Source organism: Loxodonta africana, chromosome 16 (assembly GCF_030014295.1).
Source record: "Loxodonta africana isolate mLoxAfr1 chromosome 16, mLoxAfr1.hap2, whole genome shotgun sequence".
NCBI classification, from domain to species: Eukaryota; Metazoa; Chordata; class Mammalia; order Proboscidea; family Elephantidae; genus Loxodonta; species Loxodonta africana.
Window position 1 is genome coordinate 83,630,802 of NC_087357.1, and position 21,416 is coordinate 83,652,217.

At 44.0% G+C, this 21,416-nt stretch overlaps 1 protein-coding gene across 12 annotated transcripts in view; it reads right to left on the bottom strand.

Annotated features, from left to right (window-relative positions):
* The window catches only part of WDFY4 (WDFY family member 4), a 415,213-nt gene that overhangs the window by 232,635 nt on the left and 161,162 nt on the right, over positions 1 to 21,416 (bottom strand). For all 12 annotated transcript variants that reach the window (XR_010318150.1, XM_064269860.1, XM_064269858.1 and 9 more), the window contains 6 exons: positions 11,132 to 11,205; positions 7,993 to 8,154; positions 7,365 to 7,456; positions 5,324 to 5,423; positions 3,073 to 3,278; positions 1,963 to 2,132 (listed from right to left, as the gene is read on the bottom strand). Coding sequence is in view for 11 of the 12 variants with exons in the window: in XM_064269860.1 (XP_064125930.1) it covers positions 1,963 to 2,132; positions 3,073 to 3,278; positions 5,324 to 5,423; positions 7,365 to 7,456; positions 7,993 to 8,154; positions 11,132 to 11,205 (804 nt within the window). In the remaining variant the exon portion in view is untranslated. The remainder of the gene's footprint in view (positions 1 to 1,962; positions 2,133 to 3,072; positions 3,279 to 5,323; positions 5,424 to 7,364; positions 7,457 to 7,992; positions 8,155 to 11,131; positions 11,206 to 21,416) is intronic.

Genomic DNA, 21,416 nt, shown 5'->3' on the forward strand with positions numbered 1-21,416 from the left:
AGGACAACGTGGGAGTGCAGTGCAGAGTGCAGGGGTTTAGACTCAGTGTGACCTGATTTGGCTTCTTTCATGCCTGGGCTCTGGCAAGCTTTCAGACTCTTGGCAGCTCCGTTTCCTTCTCTGTGAAATGAAAATTGCATTATCTACCCCATGGGATTATTATAAATACCAGGTGAAATAAAATAGGTAAAACATCTATCACAGGTCCTAACATTCACCAAATGTCTGTTTCCTACCATGTTTTCTCGGAGAAATAAAATGAGCTTGGCGGAATATATTAATTTTATTTGAAGTATAATATATAATGCTATTAGCATATATCAAGATTTACATCTATCAAACATAAGGTTATGCAACAGAGGTGAATTTTTACCTTTCTATTTTCAAAGCCATGCCCCTCCCTTATTTCAGTTCAGTTCACTTTAAATGGACTCAACTAAGACCAGGAAACTACTTCTGAGTCTGCTATTTGACAGGTGCCAAGGAGAGTGAGCAAAAGGTGCGGTCAGTTCTTGAGGTATTCAGTATCTAAGGAGGGAGGCAAACTTGTAAACATGGCAATGCCAAACGAGGTGAAAGATATGCTGAGCTACAAAAGAGGAAATTATCCCTCTCTGTCTAGGAGGTCTAAGCCAGGAGATAGCACCTGAGCTGAATATTGAAGGAAGAGACACCCACCAAGCAGATGAAGGTGGGAGATGAAGGTACGAAGGTATTGGTACGGGCACAGGGAAGGCAAGTACAAATTAGCTGGTCTTATTGGGAAGGTAGTTCCAGATAGTCACAGCAAAAAGGGCAGGTGAGTGGTGAAGATGGGCTGAGGAGAAAAGGCAGTGGCCCAATCATGGAAGGTCTTGCTTGCTAGTGATGGGCTTGAGACCTAACCTTTCATGAACAGGGAGCTACTGAAGACTTAGGTTTGGTGTGAGATGGTGAAAACTTTGTACACAGAACATACATGCCTTAAGAAATTTGGCCAAGAAAGGACGTAAGAGTGGTGAAGAGGGTAGTCATTGGTCAAGAGTGTGAGTGAAGAGGCAGCTTTTGGTTTTAGGTGGGACACAGTTGAAAATACTTACGGTCTACGAAGAAAGAATCAATAGAAAAGCAGATACAGAAGAAATAAAGAAAATAAGGAAGAAAGGGGGGATAACAACAAGGTGAGGTCACTTGGGAAAGTAGTAGAAGGAATCAAAATGCCAGGGGAAGAAACCAGTCTTGGAAATTAGCCCTCTTCCACTGACAGTGCAGAACAGGTCGTGAGGAAGGTCCCAGGCAGAAAGGTGGCGCAGGGCAGGGTACCGAGGCAATGCCCCCCATGGGTGGCCTCTACTTCCACTGTCAGCTAAGTCCTCTGATCAAGGGTAAACCCATTGCCATCGAGTTGATTCTGACTCATAGCGACCCTACAGGAGAGTATAAAACTGCCTCATAGAGTTTCCAAGGAGCATCTGGTGGATTTGAACTGCCAACCTTTTGGTTAGCAGCCTTAGCTCTTAACCACTGTGCCACCAGGGCTCCCTGATAAAGGGTAGAAGACTCAAAAGTATATGAGGTTTACATTAAGATGTCTTGGAATAGGAGGGGGGTCACCAAGGAAAAGGGACTGATTTTTTTTTTTTTTTTCTGAAGGCACAAACTGAGACTTGAGCCTCTGAGTCTGTGGTGGCAACGACTCCCCTCCACACGTCACCCCATTGCCATGTGATTGAAAAGTGGGACTGACCTCAATCAGAGACTTGCTGGGAGGACTGTCAGGAACAGTGGCCCGGGACACCAAGGTGCCAATAGGAGGGCATGCAGAGAGCTAACCAAGGGGGTAGGACTGTGGGGGGATGGGGACCAGGATACAAAAACGAGTCTGAAAAGGTGGAGAGAGTTGAAGGGGGGAGAGACTTAACGAGATGCCTTGGATCCCATGAAGTCAGAAAGCCAACTCCCAGCAACACCCCCAGAACTTACTTTGGGCTGGTCGGTCAGCTCTGTGAGTGGGGTCTGCAGGAAGAAGGCAGACACGATGAGGTAGACTTCAGCAATATGAACATGGTGGGCCAGGAAGTCATTCAACACACGGAACCCAGGAAGCAGGCAGGGGCTCTGCTCAGGTGTGGCAGGGGGACTCTTCAAGTTGTCTATTGGCCGGGGGAAAAGGGCAAAAATCCAGTGATTGAGAACAACTGCTGTTCTGGGCAAGGTGGGGGCTAGACACACGAGGAAATGTTCTGCCACCCTCCCGTCCCTTAGAAACACTGGGTGGAAATACTGTCACACACAGATGAGCACAAGAAAGTGCTCGACAGTAATTCCTTCCCTGTTCCCCACATGCTTCTTCATTGACTCATTCAAAAACAGATACTGCCTGTGTGGCACAAACAGTTAAGGCACTCAGCTATTAACTGGAAAATTGGAGGCTCAAGTCGACCCAGAGGTACCTCAGAAGAAAGGCCTAGAAATCTACTTTCAGAAAATCATTCATTGAAAACCCTACGGAGCACAGTTCTACTCTGACACACATGGGGTGGCCATGAGTTGGGGTCAACTGGAAGGCAATTCTGTATTAGGCGGTAAGGGCAAACAGTGTTTGGACAAAATACACAGAACTCAGGATGGGAAACTCACAGTGTGGTGGGAGAGACAGATATTAGGCAATTAAATACTCAAATACATGTATACTTATGAACTGTGATAGGCACCTTAAAGGGAAATACTAGGTGCCCTGATTCAAGTAGGATCCCTCCTCTTCTGGAGGAAGTGGCATTTGAACTGAGACCTGGAGGATGAATCCACGTCAGCCAGAGAGGTGTGCTGGTACTATGGGTTCAGGGGACACACCCCAGGCAGAAGGAATGGGGTGTAAAGGCCCCAGAAGAAAAGAGCTAAGGAGCCTTTGAGGACTGGAAAGAAGCTCCCTGTGGCTGAAGTGTGGTGAGGCCACGGAGGGAGTCCTGACCATGGAAACCTTGGAGTCAGTGGTCAGACATGACCTTACCAAGGTCTTCAGCAGGGAGAAGTTTAATTAGGTCTTCACCCAGAACCCTGGATGCATGGTGCAGGAGCTCACGGAGCACTCACTCATGATGATATCCACAGCCACGGTGCTGTTTTCCACCCAGGATCCAGCGGGCATGCCCTCTCTAAATCGCCCCCGGAGCGTGGGGTTTGACAGGAAGTGCAGCAGCAGCTTGAGCCCCAGCACGGTGGTGCTGGGGTGCAGGTGACCTTGCACAAGAAGCAGGAACCAGTCTGGCCCCAGGCTCAGAAAAGTTTCTTCCTTTTTCCTGGGGGAGAACACAATAAACGACATCTCTGGCCACGGGCAAAGGACAAGTCCAGAAAACACAAACAGTGCTCAATCCCACTACACATCTAAGAGAGGTAAAAGGTTAACTTTTGGGGACCACTAGGTATTATTGTGACTATTACTGATTTTGATGTCCTGGACTTGGCAGAGAATAGGATGGAGAAATGGTTAGTCCAAATAACATCAAGGAAAAGGTCTGCCCAATTCTACTGCTATTTACTGTTAGTTATTGGATTATTTTTTCCAAGTTAGTATTATTTCAAAAGGATGATAAAAGTAAAATCCTGGCAAGATTACTGTGAATTTGATACATACCTTTATTAACGACTGTGGTATAAATTAGCCAAAGCTTTTCAAAGCAATTGGAAACTCTGTATCAACAGATACAAAAACATGCACAGCCCTTGATAGTTCCATTTCACTAACATTCATACCTATGCAGTATATGAATAACAACCCACCGAGTTTAATTACCACAATACAGTCTTATAAAACATAAATAATGATTATTTGCCTTCCTTTTTAAAGGGACTGATCAAATTGAATTGAATGGAATAGTTTAATATTAATGCATCTTAATCAGTTTAGGCAAAAAATATGACTAAATGCCACTTTTGAAAATGAATTTTAAAATGATGAGTCTGGAGAAGACAGATTTGCTAGAGGCAACTGGCAGGAAGGGAGATGGGCGGCCAATCTAGGAGGATCCCTGACCTCAGCAACGGGCCCAGCCTCATGGGAGCCAGGGATGGGCCATTTGTGCCACACAGTGTTCCTGGTGCCAGCTGCCAAACTCACCCAATAAGGGTTTAGCTGGTGTCCAGTGGAGGCTGTGGGGAGCAGTGAGAGGAGCATTGGACAAGGAGTCAAGGCTCTGATGTTTACTGACTGAGTAACTGTGGAAGAGCTCTTGATGTGCTCTGTTCATTGTCCTCAGTGACGTGATGATGATGATGATGATGATGATGACAGCTCTAGCTTACCAAGTATCTACCGTATTCCAGGACCAGTCTCAGTGCTAGCTAGCCACACGTTAGTTCACTTACTCTTCACAAGAACCATGTGGCAGGCCCTGCTTTGATCCTCCACAGATGAGTACAAGAGAGGCACGGATGCTTTCAATTCTCTCCGGGGCTCACTTGGGACAGAGCTGGGATTCAAACACAGCAGGTCTAGGCACCACAGTCTAGGTACTTAACCACTATGCTGCATTCCCAGTCAAAAAGACAAAAATAAAGGCTGAAATCGCTCATCTCCAAGGCATCTTCCGGTTCTACTCTTTTGATCCTAGGAATGTAAAGACTTGTAGGCTGGTAAACTTCCAAAGACTATTTTCAAGGCTGCTTGACTCTGTCTCACCCCATACACACCACAGACAAATGTAAACTCAGTGACAGCAAGAATCTGCACTACCTTGTTCAGTACTGAAACCACGCCTGGTATCCAGCAGGTCCTCAACAAATAGTTGCTGAATGAATGACTCCAAGGTTGGAGGGGAAGCAGACAGTTAGCGGGAGAGTTCATAATCAGCCTTATGTTTATGTATTATTTTGAAAATTAACAGAAGGCAGATACTTCTTTTTTTACTTGGAAAAAAATAACTAAATAACTAACAGTAAACAGCAGTAGAATTTGGCAAGCTTTTTCTTTGATAGATGTTATTTGGGCTAACCATTTCTCCATCCTATTCTCTGCCAAGTCCAGGACATCAAAATCAGCAATTGTCACAACTGCCAAAGCAATAACCATTACACAATAGCAATGGTGACAAAAAGAGTTTACGGTAATGAGACCAAATCTGTTTCTAGTTCCTCACGCGCACTTAACATTTGCATCAGAATATCTCAGGGCAAGGTCTGGTTTATTGGGTGGAGAGAATATAATTTTCTTTCTGAGTCATGCAGGAAACACGCTGCAGAACGCTGATTCCGAGATGCTATACTTTTCATTAAAGAAAGGTTTTAATACTGCACCCTCTATGAGGCCACCTCATGCCAAATCCCTCTTCCTGGTGCTACTTACTCGGAGGACAGATGAAGGTGGTGAGAAGACAGCACACCGAGCAGCATCTCCAGCAACTGGTTTCTGAGCCGGATTGTCTTTCCAGATGTTTGGCTTCCAGCTACAAAAAGGAAGATTCAGATTTGAGAGAAAATGAATGTAAAAGAGACGAAATATCTGCCGCAGTAAACTGTCTTAACCACCGAGTGCTTAGTTCACCCAGGAATTGGGCATGGATGAGATTCAAAATTTTGGCACTCAATTCCAGGCTGCAATGCAATGCTTCAAAAGAATTTCAGGAAATGTTCTAAAGCTCTCTTTAATTAGATGTTTCTTCAATGCTCTCTTCCATCCTCCAAAAAATCCTAAAAATGATAAGGTCAAATCTGTCATTTCATAGAAGAATTTTTTTTTAATGATCATAGATGTCAACATTCATCAAGTACCTACTATGTGCCAGGTGTTATGCAAGGCATTGGGAGCAGAGAGGTGAAGGTCCTTTTCTCTGGGTTCTTGCTTTCAATTTGCTTCTAGACTACCCCTTGCCCCATTCTGACACCGATGTTATAACCAGCCCAACTGTATCACTAAAAATAGAGCTTGAGTTGTAGCAAGAGGGATATGGATCCAGTAGAAGAAGAAAGCTAACTTCTGAAGTGTGGTCAAAGCCTCAAGGACACAATAAAAATGGTTTAAGGTAAGATGGCTTAGTTAGACAGAAGTTTCAGAATGGAGGCCATGCAAGGCAGGCACACTAAGTAAGCTCACAGCTGTCCTGTTATTCATTCATTCATCCATCCATCCCCTTGGTTGGCCAATTCAGGACACATGCGTGCTGCAGATCTCGACTGATGAGGCAGCTTGGGGCAGTGGAGTCAGATTTTCCTCTGTGTGGATTCTGGCTCCATCTCTTATTAAGAACTTAATCTCTTTGAGCCTCAGCTTCCTTATATATAAAATGGGAATAATAATTTCTACTTTTCAGGCTTGATCTAAGAACAAGAGATGATGAGTACAACTTATCTAGATTGAGTAACGCTCTCTGAGAGAATCTTTTGTAAAGATAAAAATGTTATGTATCTTCACTCTCCAATACAGGAGCCGCTAGCCACATGTGGCTATTGGGACTTGATATGTGCATAGTGTGATGGAAGAATTGAATTTTTAATTGCATTTAATTTTAAGTAATTTAAGTTTAAATGGCCACATGTGGCTATTATCTCCCATCTTAGCACAGTTCCAGAAATTCTGGGACAATGAGGTTACTAATGTCCCTTTCACCCCTTCCCGACGTAGTGGGGATACTGAATGAGACGTAGCTACTGTTCTTTATTTGGCTGGAGAGAGAGACACTCAAAGAAATAAATCACAAACCTGTGTTTAAGGTGGAGCCCTGGTGGCGCAGTGGTTAAGAGCCCAGCTGCTAACCCAAAGGTCAGACGTTCAAATCTACCAGGCTCTCTTTGGAAACTCTGTGGGGCAGCTCTGCTCTGTCCTATAGGGCCGCTATGAGTTGGAATTGATGACAATGAGGTTTGGTGTTTGGTTTGGTTATTAAAGTAAGCCCAAAGGGGCTATAGATGTGCAGGCTGTCACTGACTCTGGCTTGGTGGGACTGGAAATGGCTCTATGGAGGAAATGACTTTTGTGTCTAGTGTGATAGGGTGAGGTAGAAAGGCAGGGTGGGGGCAGAAAAAGGCATTCCTGTAGAGGGAACAGCAAATGCGAAGGCATAGAAGGATGACTTTCCCAGAGTGCCTGAAGCTGGAGCTCATGGGGAGGACATTAGACCAGGAAGGCAGTCAGGGGCTGGAGCACGAAGGACCCAGTGCTGGTCTACGAGAACTGATTTCCTTCTGGAGGCCTTGGAAGCCACTGAAGGTTTTGAAGCAGGACTACATAATTCTATTTGATTTGTGACCCTAATCATGGACCTACAGCATCACAGGCAAATGCTGGGCCATGGGTACCTTCCCCTCTCTTTGTCTCAGAGCCTGCCTCTTGCAAAGTGCCCCCACAGAGTATGCAGCTGAGGGGTACGGCATGGGGAAGGTCTTCTCACCAGGTGTGCAGAGGTCCAGGACTTCATCTACACAGATGTGCCTCTCGCTCACTGATGAAGGCTTGAGAGTATACACGATAAACAGCGCCACCCTGTATGTAATAGGGAGAGAAGGCACACTTAATGGGGGCTCAGCACGTGTCTCCTGCCCAGGTTTACCCCGTGTGGCTTCAAGCAAGAGCTTAAGGGGAATTACATTACTCTCTGATCAATACAATATTTCTAGACAGTCGTAAAATCTGCCAGGCTTCACCAAAGGAGTTAACTCTGGCCACTAGAGTAATGATGAGGGAAGAATGGGCTAAAAGTGGTGGCAGCTGGAGAAGTCCTTCGGGAAGTCTGCAAGAGCCAGGCATGTTGAGTCACTGGCCCTTATGAAGATTGCTGTGCTCATGGGGATTCTTGCATCGTAGGCAAAACCACCCACCCCATCCTGAGTCTAGCAACCCCCTCCCCCTACTTTTCTCAACTCTCAGACATCATCAGAAACCTCTAGAATGTTCCAAGGACACAGACTCTGCCACTGCACTGATGCTGGGGTGAACGTGGTTAGGAAAGAGCTGGGCCACATTCCCTTAGTAAAATGGTTCTGAGTCCTTCCCATCCCCAAGTCAGCTTGGTGCGGTACCTGAGCAGGTCCTGGAGGCTGAAGTGGCCCCTCAGCTGGTGGCCCAGGATAGCAATGACGGTGGGGATCTTGGACGGGGTGAGACTTGGCTCATTGAACAGGAAGACGAGCTTGGGTATGAGCTGTGCTTGGTGGGCAACTTCAGCATTCTTGGGTCCTTCCCTGGTGAGCCCAGGACAGAGGCAGTAAAAGCTTTTACTGGAAATAACCAAATTTGCTGTGTTTCTGCTAAAAAGGTTTTCCAGGCTGGGCTTGTTCCATGGCCCTCTAACACCAATCCTCTCTTGATGATTTTCCAAAATACTGTCAGACACCCATCAAATATGTGTCTGCCAAAGGCCTTATCGCTCAGGGATAAGCCTCCCTATTGCCTTCCACCACCGGAAAACGCCTTCAGAGACAAACCCCCAATTATTGACTTAAATTCTGAGCCTTAGGGAAAACTAATGCTGGTCTCAGAAAACTCAAAACAAAGACAGCAGACACGCATGTGACCACGGAGCACTTCCCAACAGCCAGGAGCCCGGGCCTCCGCAAGGCTGTCTGGGTGTGTGTGCTCTTCCTGCCCTCCTCAAACCACAAAGTGGATGAACGCGCCATGCCAGGAGTCAAAGGGGATAGAGACAGAACTGAAGAATCCACATCCCCCTTCATAGGATAATCACAAAGATAATTTCCTGTAAATTGTACTCCCCCAAAGAAAACAGCTCCCAGGGTAAATGTCTGTCTCTTAGCAAAAAACAGGTACAGGTACAAAGTGGAAAGTGGGAAAAAAGGTAGAAGAGGGTGACTTCAAGTGGTCTGCTCCTCTTGAGTCATATCTGCAGCCTTCACATGTTGCGTTCTGCCACACTCCACATCCCTAATACACAAAAGAGGCAGAACTAGGCCCAGTTTCGCAGGCGAGTTACACTTAGCTCGCCAGGGAATATGTCCCTCCTTCTGGTTGTACATTCCTGCTGCTTTTTGTACTCCTTCCTACCCAAGCTCTGAGCAGCATGGGTTTCTGTGTAATTTCTCCTAGGACTGAGTCGTGCTTTTCTCTAAATCTACAGCACCAAGAACTGGGTCGACCATCCTAATGTCAGGTTGCGATACTGTGGGGGCTGTGATGCTGGAAGCTGTGTCACAGGTATTCAAATACCAGCAGGATCCCCTGTAGTGAACAGGTATCAGTGGAGCTTCCAGTCAGACTAGGAAGAAAGATCTGGAGATCTCCTTCGGAAAATGAGCCAGTGAAAACCCCATGGATCACAAAAGGACATTGTCCAATGCAGCGCTGGAAGATGAGCCCCTAGGATGGAAGGCACTGGAAATACACAGTGGTCGCAACAATGGACTCAAGCACACCAGTGATGGCGAGATGGTGCAGGACTGGGCCGCATTTCATTCTGCTGTGCACGGGTCGCTGTGGTCGGAACTGACTCCGTGGCAACTAACAACGGCAGCAACACGGTGGGTTTATAATCTATGTTCAAAAACGGGGCGGGAGCTTAAATAAAAAAGATGTTTTGAAACATCGTCAAAAGTCACAGGAGATGTAAATAATCACTGAAGCAGCTAAACCTGTGAGTAGGGAGGTGGGCGTGGGTGTGGTGAGGACATCTGATAGGTTGCCTTCCCGACCCCCTTCTCCCTTACTCTGACCACAGCCCTGGTGTTCCCTGGGCAGCCCCTGTCTGACTCACCTCCACTCACTGCAGACGGGAAAGCACGCGCAGGCCTGGGTGAGAGCACACAGGCTGACCAGGAATGGGATGTGCCCAAGCGTGCCCAAGGAGACAATCCTTTTGCCAGTACTACTGAGTTAAAAAAAAAAAAAAAAAAGCCTTCCTTCTGCTAACTTAGGATGTGCTCTAAGGCCCTGCAGCGGCCCCATGCTGCCACATGAAGGAGCCCAAGATAATGAAGCCACTACAGACGGGAAGGGTGTGGAGTTCAGATAAAACAGTGTCAGCCCCATCCAGCCGTGTGTAACAAGCTACCTCGTTCAATTCTACAAGCCAATAAATTCACCCTTTATCCAGTCTCCCTCCCTTCCTGAAGTCCCTGGGTGGTACAAATGGTTAACAGGCTTAACTGCCAACCGAAAGGTTGGTGGCTCAAGTCCACCCAAAGGTGCCTTGAAGGAAAAGGCTGGTGACCTACTTCTGAAAAATCAGCCATTGAAAACCCTGTGGAGCACAGTTCTATGCTGTACACATGGGGACATCCTGAGTCGGTGTTGACTCAGGGGCAACTGGTTTGTTTGTTTTCTTCCTCTCTCTCCTTCTCTCTCCCACTTTCCTTCTTTTCTTTCTTCCTTAAGCTAGCTTGAGTTATATTTCTGCCACTGGCAACCAAAAGGAGGAGCCCTGGTGGCACAGTGGCTAAGCACTTGGCTGCTAACCAGGGCTTCAAACTGGTCATTTGCATTTCCACCCCAGGTAACTGAATCAGAATCTACATTTTAACAAGATCCCCAGGTGATTCTTACATATAATACATTTTGAGAACCACTGCTCAACTAGTGGTTCTCAGAATTGGTCCCTAACTAGCAGGATTAGCATCACCTGTGAACTTGTCAGAAATGCAAATTTTCAGCAGGGGTTTAAACTGGAATGTACTGAGCCAGATAGAAGCCCTGGTTGAACCCACCAGCCACACCGTGGCAGAAAGATGTGGCAGTCTGTGCCCATAAAAATTACAACTTTGGAAACTCTATGGGGCAGTTCTACTCTGTCTTACAGGGTCGCTGTGAGTTGGAATTGACTCAATGGCAGCAGGTTTGATTTTGGTTTTGGTTTGTAACCAAAAGAGCTCCAACTAATTTAAAAAGTGACTTAAGAGTCAGAGGAAGAGTGGTCAGGGAAGCAAAACAGGGCATGGAGGAGGGGGTTCTTTGGCGACCACATTGATAGCCCCAGCCCCTGCCCTTCTGCTGCCCAAGACTCCCCCTCCCCCAAGGAGACAGCCCAGTCCCATGCATGGGAGCCCCTGAGAGGGACGTGCTCCCACCCAAGGACTGAGTGCCCTAGGAGGAGGGAGTGGGCCACGGCTGCTGATTCATTGGCCATCCTGCCACCTCCCCCGTGCCCCAGTCCCCGTACCCTGCATGAAGCCTTTAGTTCTAACACCCAGGCTGCAGAGCCCAGCTTACCTGGGTGACTGAAAGATTTCAACCAGATGGGAAAAGAGGGTGAGGTCCAGATTGTCTGCAGTATTCATCCAGAGCTGTAAGACAGAACAAATGTACTGGGAAGCCCAGACACATGCGGAGAAGGATTTCTGGGCAGTGCGGGAATACCGGATGTTTGACCCGGCACCCTTTGCCTTGCAACCACCCGCCTGAGTTCCTGGTTCTGCCATCATGCAAGCCCTTCTGGTACTCGGAACGCATATCCCAGAGGGAAGCTCAGACACCTTTCCTCTCCCTCCCATCTCTGCTGCTGTCGTCACTTGGCTATGGCTCTGATTCCAACCAAGGAAACATGCACCAAGCATCTCCCAGGTCTGCCCGGCTCACATACCCACCAAACGCTGTAAGGCACATGCCAGCATTTCCGCTCTACAGGTGAGAACATGGAGGCCCAGACAGACAGTTGACTGATAGGCCCCAATCACCACCAGCCAGTGGTAGGACTGGAATCATAAGCCAGGGTTCCAGCTTGCAGTTTTTAGCTAAACCAACCATAGCACCTAGCTTGTGAATGCAACACTGTCTTCCATTCGCTCCTCTATAAAACCTGAACCCCAACCCAGGTTCCCTTCTCTTTCACAACAGAACTGTGAGTGACACGCGTATGTAAGATGCACTGAGATTCCTGGAGTAAAGCTTATCGCTCAGGTCATTTTAATTCATATTAAACAAAACACAGTCACTAACCAGGCTCTTTGGGGCAGGTTGATGGTGTGCTTTCATGACTCACTCTCAGTTCCCTATCAAAGAGCTCTATTGTTTTCATCTCCAAATGCTGACAGCTACTAAAGCCCAAATGTAACAGGGGGATACATGGGGCTACAAGAGTCCACTCGTGTAGCATCAAATAAAACAACTCACATTTAGAAATCATGCTATTTACTGGAGACAAAAGTTACCATACAAAGTCCCAAAGTGATAACATCGTCTCTGTTGTACAGATAAGGCTTAGAGAGACTAAATAACTTGCCCAGCGCCCTGTTGTTTTTTGTTTGTTTTTTTTTTTTTCTCCGTTGTTTTTAATTAGCAGAGGCTGGATTCTGGATCCTTGCCTCCCCCTGTGCTGTGGTCCCTCACAGGCATCCCCTGCAGAGCAGTCATCCATGGGGTGCATACCCACCTCACCTGAGACTAACCCATGGCCACAGCATTGTCCTTTTACTTAAGAGAGGATGCAGCAGGGCCCCAGTAAACACAGGCTTAGCAGCAGGGCCATGAAGGCAGGGCCATCACTCTCCAGTCCTCAGGGCCTGGCACACACAGGCCACAGGGTAGGCACTTGTTAAGGATCTATTAAATTTTTTTAAAAGACTGGATGCAAAGTAAGCCAAGGTAAATGAGTAAGGAGAGTCCACTGCCCAGGTACCTGCAGAGGTAGGTGACATGCTGCCCTTTGGGACAGCTGGTACGGGCTGATGTGCCTACACGGCAGGTACAGGTAGCTAGGCACAGCCCACTAACATACACACCTGTGGGACTCCAGGAGCCCTGTATTCTCAGAGTATCCATCCATTAAGACAGTCACTCATTCAGCAAACAATGTGCTGGGAACTGGGAGAACTGAGAAGGTAAGACGTGAACCCACCAGTCTGGTCTGCTGCACCCCCTCACCGTTCCCACAAAAGTATAACCCCCATTTCCTTTCCAGAACATCAGGACAGTAAGAAGTTGCCATAACCCATTTGAACGGCTGCCTAGCTCTTCCAGAAGTTACTTTGCGTAATACCAAACACCTACATTTTGGGAAACACAGACAATTGAGTCCTTCAGTTGTTATCCTGTGTCACAAAGGCCCTGGACTGAACCAAGATGTCTGTGTGAGATTTGTTTGAATTTCAAATGAATAATATGTCAAACCACACTCTCTCCCCACCTCACTCCCAGAAATGATCTGGCCTTCCACCTCGTCAAGAAATAAGAAGCCTCAGATGTGGATGCCTTCAACTTCCTGTCCTGCCTGCCTTAAAGCTGTCGTGGTGGACACCACTACTTCTCCTAACACCCACCCTCTTATTTGCAAACCCTGTCTCCTTTAAGAACTTGATCCAGCAATAGTTGACTCATTCACCCATCTGTCAGAGGAGGCTTGCATGTTGCTATGATGCTGAACAGGCTTCAGCAGAGCTTCCAAACTAAGATGCACTAGGAATAAAGGCCTGGTGATCTACTTCCAAAAATCGGCCAGTGAAAACTCTATGGGTCACGATGGATTTCATTGTGCATGGGATCACCATGAGTCGGGGCCAACTCAGCAGCAGCTAACAGCAACAGCAGTGTCTGAAGTGCTCCATTTTCTCTGCCTCCTTCCACTCAGCCTGCGATGAGTCACGTCTCTCCCACCTTAACGTACAAAACCAAAAGGCCTGAAACTTTCTCCTCCATTTTCTTCTCTCTTCCTTAATTCTTGAAAACCCCACTGACTTCGCCTGCTGCCAGCCTCCCTCCACTCTGAGTTCACTTCCACTCTGGCTTCTTTCTGACCCCACTGTTCTATTTCCCCTGAGCTCCTAGATGACCTCTAATTGCCAAACATAATGGCCACAACCCTGCCCTGACATTACTGGGCTTATGTTCTCGTCTTTACTTTTCTTCCTTCTTTTTCTGAGTCAATCTTAAGTTATTTTATTTCATTCTCACTCTAACTTCTTGATTTTGATGCTCAGTTCATTATTTTTTCCTCTTTTTTTAATACACACCTCATGACCATACATTTCCCTCTACGTCTTGCTTTCAGTAGTGTCCTCTCAGATTTTGATAACACACTGTTTTCATCATCATTCTATCCTGAATCACTTCTAATTTGAATGACGATGTCCTCATTGATCCTCCTCTTTATCCCACAGCCTTTGCCTCAGTTCAGGTTTCAAAATTTTCCACTTGGATTTCTACAACAATCTCATGACTGATCCCCCAGCTTGCGCTACCAGAGTAATGCATCCAAGATGAAATATGAACGTATCACTCTCTCAGCTACCATCCTTACATGCCAGCAGCTTGGCAAAACTGGTCAACAACCCAAAAGTTTGTTTATAAAGCTTTTACCTTCGTAATCAACTGTGATAATTTATTCTCTCTCTTTTTTTTATTATGCATTAGGTGAAAGTTTACAGCTCAAGTTAGTTTCTCACACAAAAATTTATACACACATTGTTATCTGAGCCTAGTTGTTATCCCTATAATGTGACAGCACACCCCTTCCCACCCCGGATTTCCCCTGTCCACTCAACTGGCACCTGTCCCTTTCTGCTTTCTCACCTCACCTCCAGACAGAAGCTGCCCATCTAGTCTTCTATATCTACTTGAACAAAGAAGCACACTCCTCACCAGTATCATTTTATGTCTTATAATCCTGTCTATTCTTTGTCTGAAGAGTTGGCTTAAGGAATGGTTTTAGTTCTGGGTTAACAGAGAGTCCAGGGGTCATGTCTTCCGAGATTCCTCCAGTCTCAGTCAGACCATTAAGTCTGGACTTTTTACTAGAATTTGAGTTCTACATCCCACTTTTCTCCTGCTCCATCAGAGATTCTCTGTTATGTTCCCTTCAGGGTGGGCATTGGTGATAGCTGGCTATCATCTAGTCCTTCCAGTCTCGGGCTGATGGAGTCTCTGGTTTATATGCCCCCTTTTGTCTCTTGGGCTAATATTTTCCTTATGTCTTTGTTCATTCTTCTTTGCACCAGCTGGGTTGAGACCAATTGATGCATCTTAGATGGCCACTCGTTAGCTTTTAAAACCCCAGATGCCACTCGCCAAAGTGGAATGCAGAATGTTTTCTTAATAAACTTCGTTATGCCAATTGACCTAGATGTCCACTGCTACACTGTCCTTGAAATTGTTTGCTTGTATTCAGGAAACTTCTCAGCTTTTGGGTTAGTCCAGTGGTGCTTAACTCCTCTGTATTGTGTGTTGTCCTTCCCTTCACCTAAGATAATTCTTGTCTACTACCTAATTAGTGAATGCCCCTTTCCCTCCTTCCCCACCCTCATAACCATCAGAGAATATTTTCTTCTGTGTTAAAACCTTTCCGTGAGTTCTTATAATAGTGGTCTCATACAATATTTGTCCTTTAGCGACTAATTTCACTCTGCAGAATGCCTTCCAGATTCGTTCATGTTATGTTTCACAGGTTCATTGTTGTTCTTTATCATTCCATTGTATGACTATACCATAATTTGTTTATCCATTTACCTGTTGATGGGCACCTGGGTTGTTTCCATCTTTCTGCTATTGTGAACAGTTTTGCAATGAACATGGGTGTGCATAGATCTGTTTATGTAAAGGCTCTTATTTCTCTAGGATATATTCCAAGGAGTGGGATTGCTGGATCATATGGTAGTTCTATTCCTAGCTTTTTAAAAAAGGGCCAAATCGATTTCCAAAGTGCTTGTACCATTTTACATTCCCACCAGCAGTGTGTAAGTGTTCCAGTCTCTCCACAACCTCTCCAACATTGATTATTTTGTGTTTTTTGGATTAATGCCAGGCTTGCTGGAGTGAGATGGAATCTCATTGTAGTTTTGATCTGCATTTCTCTAACGGCTCATGATCGTGAGCATTTCCTCATGTATCTGTTAGCCACCTGAATGTTTTCTTTGACAAACTGTCTGTTCATCCATTTCGCCCATTTTTTAAAATGGGTTACGTGGCTTTTTGTGGTTGAAATTTTGTAGTATCTTCTAGATTTTAGAGATTAGGCCCTGAACGGATATGTCACAGCCAAATTTTCTTCCCAGTTTGTAGGTTGTCTTTTTACTCTTTTAGTGAAGTCTTTGGATGTGCATGTTTGATTTTTAGGAGCTCCCAATTACCTAGTTTCTCTTCTAGTGTTTGTTCCTTCTTAGTAATGTTTTGTATTCTGTTTATGCCATGTATTAGGGCTCCTAGCGTGGTCCCTATTTTTTCTTCCATGAGCTTTATCATTTTAGATTTTAAATTTAGGTCTTGGATACATTGTGAGTTAGTTTTGGTGCATGATGTGAGCTATCAGCCTTGTTTCATTTTTTTGCAGATGGATATCCGGTTACACCAGCACCATTTGTTAAAGAGACCATCTTTTCCCCATTTAACTGACTTTGGGCCTTGGTCAAATATCAGCTGCTCATATGTGGATGGACTTATGTCTGGATTTTCAATTCTGATCCATTGGTCCACGTATCTGTTGTACTGGCACCAGGCTGTTTTGACTACTGTGGCAGTATAATAGGTTCTAAAATCAGGTAGTGAGGCCTCCCACTTCGTTCTTTTTTTCGGTAATGCTTTACTTATCCACGGACTCTTTCTCTTCCATATGAAGTTGGTGATTTGTTTCTCCATCTCATTAAAAAATATCATTGGAATTTGGATCAGGATTGCATTGTATCTATAGATAGCTTTGGCTAGAATAGACATTTTTACAATATTGAGTCTTCCTATCCATAAGCAAGATATGTTTTTCCACTTATGTAGGTCTCCCTTGGTTTCCTGCAGTGGTGTCTTGTAGTTTTCTTTGTACAGGTCTTTTACATCTCTGGTTACATTTATTCCTAAGTAATTTATCTTCTTCTAGAATATTGTAAATGGTATTGATTTGGTGATTTCCTCTTCCAAGTTCTCTTTGTTGGTGTAGAGGAATCCAACCAATTTTTGTATGTTTATCTGGTATCCGGATACTCTGCTGAACTCTTCTATTAGTTCCAGTAGTTTTCTTGTGGATTCTTTAGGGTTTCTGTGTATACTTGTTGTTGTGTTGTTAGATGCCAACAAGTCATCTCCAACTCATAGCGGCCCTATGCACAACAGAACAAAACACTGCCCAGTCCTGCACCATCCTTACAATCGTTGTTGTGCTTGAGCTCATTGTTGCCGCCACTGTGTCGAACCACCTCATTGAGGGTCTTCCTCTTTTCTGCTGACCCTGTACTTTGCCAACCATGACATCCTTTTCCAGGGACTGATCCCTCCTGACAACACATCCAAAGTATGTAAGATGCAGTCTCACCACCCTTGCTTCTAAGGAGCATTCTGGTTGTACTTCTTCCAAGACAGATTTGTTCATTCTTTTGGCCGGGCATGGTACGTTCAATATTCTCTGCCAACACCACAATGTAAAGGTGTCAATTCTTCTTTGGTCTTCCTTATTCATTGCCCAGCTTTCACAAGCATATGATGCGATTGAAAATACCATGGCTTGGGTCAGGCGTACCTTAGTCTTCAAGGTGACATCTTTGCTCTTCAACAATTTAAAGAGGTCCTTTGCAGCACATTTACCCAATGCAATGTGTCAATTGACTTCTTGACTGTTGCTTCCATGGCTGTTCATTGTGGATCCAAGTAAAACGAAATCCTTGACAATTCAATCTTTTCTCCGTTTATCATGATGTTGGTCATTGGCCCAATTGTGAGGATTTTTGTTTTCTTTATATTGAGATATGATCCATACTGAAGGCTGTGGTCTTTGATCTTCATTAGTAAGTGCTTCAAGTCCTTTTCACTTTCAGCAAGCAACATTGTCTCATATGCATAACATAGGTTGTTAACGAGTCTTCCTCCAATCCTGATGCCCCATTCTTCTTCATATAGTCCAGCTTCTCAGATTATTTGCTCAGCATACAGATTGAATAGGAATGGTGAAAGGATACAACCCTGACACACACCTTTCCTGACTTTAAACCATACAATATCCTCTTGTTTTGTCCAAACAACTGCCTCTTGATCTATATACAAGTTCCTCATGAGCACAAGTGTTCTGGAATTCCCATTCTTCACAACGTTATCCATAATCAGTTATGATCCACACAATCAAATGCCTTCGCATAGTCAATAAAACACAGGTAAACATCCTTCTGGTATTCTCTGTTTTCAGACAGGATCCATCTGACATCAGCAATGAGATCCCTGGTTCCACATCCTCTTCTGAACCCAACCTGAGTTTCTGGCAGTTCCCTGTCAATGTACTGCTGCAGTCACTTTTGAATGATCTTCAGGAAAATTTTGCTTGCGTGTGATGTTAACGATATTGTTCTATAATTTCCTCATTCAGTTGGATCACCTTTCTTGGGAATAGGCATAAATATGGGTCTCTTCCAGCCAGTTGGCCAGGGAGCTGTCTTCCATATTTCTTGGCATAGATGACTGAGAACCTCCAGTGCTTCACCCATTTGTTGAAACATCTCAATTGATATCCCGTCAGTTCCTGGAGCCTCGTTTTTTGCCAATGCCTTCAGAGCAGCTTGGGCTTCTTCCTTCAGTACCACCGGTTCCTGATCGTATGCTACCTCTTGAAATGGTTGAACATGACTAATTCTTTTTGGTATAATGACTCTATGTATTCTTTCCATCTTCTTTTGATGCTTCCTGCATCATTTAATATTTTCTACCATAGAAACCTTTACTATTGTAACTCAAGGCTTGAATTTTTTCTTCAGTTCTTCCAGCTTGAGAAATGCTGAGCGTGTTCTTCCCTGTTGGTTTTCTATGGCCAGCTCTTTGCACAGGTCATTATAATACTTTACTTTGTCTTCTTGAGCAGCACTTTGAAATCCTCTGTTCAGTTATTTTACTTCATCATTTCTTCCTTTTGGTTTAGCTGCTTGACGTTCGTGAGCAAGTTTCAGGGTCTCCTCTGACATCCATCTTGGTATTTTCTTTCTTTTGTTTCTTTTCAATGACCTCTTGCTTTCTTCATGTATGATGTCATTCCACAACTTGTCTGGTCTTCGGTCACTACTGTTCAATGTGTCAAATCTATTCTTGAGAGGGCCTCTAAATTCAGGTGGGATATACTCAAGGTCATATTTTGGCTTTTGTGGACTTGCTCTGATTTTCTTCAGTTTCAGCTTGAACTTGCATATGAGCAACTCATGGTCTGTTCCACACTCAGCCCCTGACCTTGTTCTGACTGATGATATTGAGCTTTTCCATCGTCTCTTTCCACAGATGTAGTCAATTTGATTCCTGTGTGTTCCATCTGGTGAGGTCCACGTGTATCGTTGCCATTTATGTTGATGAAAGAAGGTATTTGCAATGAAGAAGTCGCTGGTCTTACAAAATTCTATCATTCGATTTCTGGCATTGTTTCTATCGCCAAGGCCATATTTTCCAACTACTGATCCTTCTGTTTGTTTCCAACTTTTGCATTCCAAACACCAGTAATTATTAATGCATCCTGACTGCATGTTCGATCAATTTCAGACTGCAGCAGCTGATGAAAATCTTCTATTTCTTCATCTTTGGCTTTAGTGGTTGGTGCGTAAATTTGAATAATAGTCGTATTAACTGGTCTTCCTTGTAGGCATGTGGATATTATCCTATCACTGACAGCGTTGTACTTCAGGGTAGATCTTGAAATGTTCTTTTTGACAATGAATGCAACACCATTACTCTTCAAGTTGTCATTCCCAGCATAGTAGACTATATGATTGTCCGATTCAAAATGGCCAATACCAGTCCATTTCAGCTCACTAATGCCTAGGATATTGATGTTTATGAGTTCCATTTTATTTTTGATGATTTCTAATTTTCCTAGATTCATAATTCATACGTTCCAGGTTCTGATTATTAATGGATATGACCTTATACACAGAAATATTATGCCAAAAATTGGAAATCAAAGTATTTCTGTGTATAAGGTCATATCATTTGTAAATAGAGATACTTTTACTTCTTCCTTACCAATTTTGATGCCCTTTATTTCTTTTTCTAGCCTAATTATTCCGGCTAGGACCTCCAGCACAATGTCGAATAAGAGTGGTGATAAAGGGCATCCTTGTCTGGTTCCCATTCTCAAGGGGAATGCTTTCAGGCTCTCTCCATTTAGGATGATGTTGGCTGTTGGCTTTGTATAAATGCCCCTTATTATGTTGAGGAATTTCCCTTCTATTCATATTTTGCTGAGAGTTTTTATTATGAATGAGTGTTGGACTTTGTCAAATGCCTTTTCTGCATCAATTGATAAGATCATGTGGTTCTTGTCTTTTGTTTTATGTGATGGATTACATTGATTGCTTTTCTAATGTTGAACATTAGATGAATGTATGAATGTACAAATATATGAATCCCACTTGGTCATGGTGAATTTTTTTTTTGAAGTGTTGTTGAATTCTATTGGCCAGAATTTTGTTGAGGATTTTTGCATCTATCTTCATGAGGGATACTGGTCTGTACTTTTGTGTGTGTGTGTGTCTTTACCTGCTTTTGGTATCAGGGTTATGCTGACTTCATAGAATGAGTTTAAAGTATTCCATCCTTTTCATGGTCTGAAATACCTTTAATAGTAGTGGTGTTAAATATTCTTTGAAAGTTTCATAGAATTCTCTAGTGAAGCTGTCAGGGCCAGGGCTTTTTGTTGTTGTTGTTAGGAGTTTAATTACCTTTTCAATCTCTTCTTTTGTTAGAGGTTTATTTAGCTGTTCTACCTCTGTTTGTGTTAGTTTAGGTAGGTACTGTGTTTCTAGAAATCTGTGCATTTACTCTAGATTTTCAAATTTGTTGGAGTACAATTTTTCAAAGTATTCTGTTATGATTCTTTTAATTTCAATTGAGTCTGTTGTGATACCGCCCTTCTCATTTCCTATTTCGGTTATTTGCTTCCTCTCCTGTTTTTCTTTTGTCAGTTTGGTCAATCGTTTATCAATTTTGTTGATTTTTTCAAAAAATAACCTTTTGGTCTTGTTAACTCTTTCAATTGTTTTTCTATTCCCCATTTCATTTAATTCTGCTCTAATTTTTATTACTTTCTTTCTTCTGGTGCTCGAGGGCTTCTTTTGCTGCTCTTCCTACTTGTTTGAGTTGCAGGGTTAATGTTTTGATTTTAGCCCTTTCTTCTTTATGGATGTGTGCATTTATTGCTATAAATTGATCTCTGAGCACAGCTTTTGCTGTGTCCCAAACTTTCTGGCAGGATGTGTTTTCATTCTCATTTGATTCTGTGAATTTTATTCTGTCCTTAATTTCTTCTATAATCCAGTAGTTTTTGAGCAAGCTGTTGTTCAGTTTCCATGATTTGACTTTTTTTTTCCCCCTTGCTTTTTCTCTTATTGATTTCTACTTTTATGGCTTTATGGTCAGAAAAGATGCTTTGTAATATTTCAGTGTTTTGGATTCTGTTGAGGCTTGCTTTGTGGCATAATATGTGGTATATTCTGGAGAATGTTCCACGTGCATTGTAAAAGAAAGTATACTTGGCTCCTGTTGGGTGAACTGTTCTGTGTATGTCTATGAGATCACGTTGGCTGACTATGGCATTTAGATCTTCAGCGTCTTTATTGGG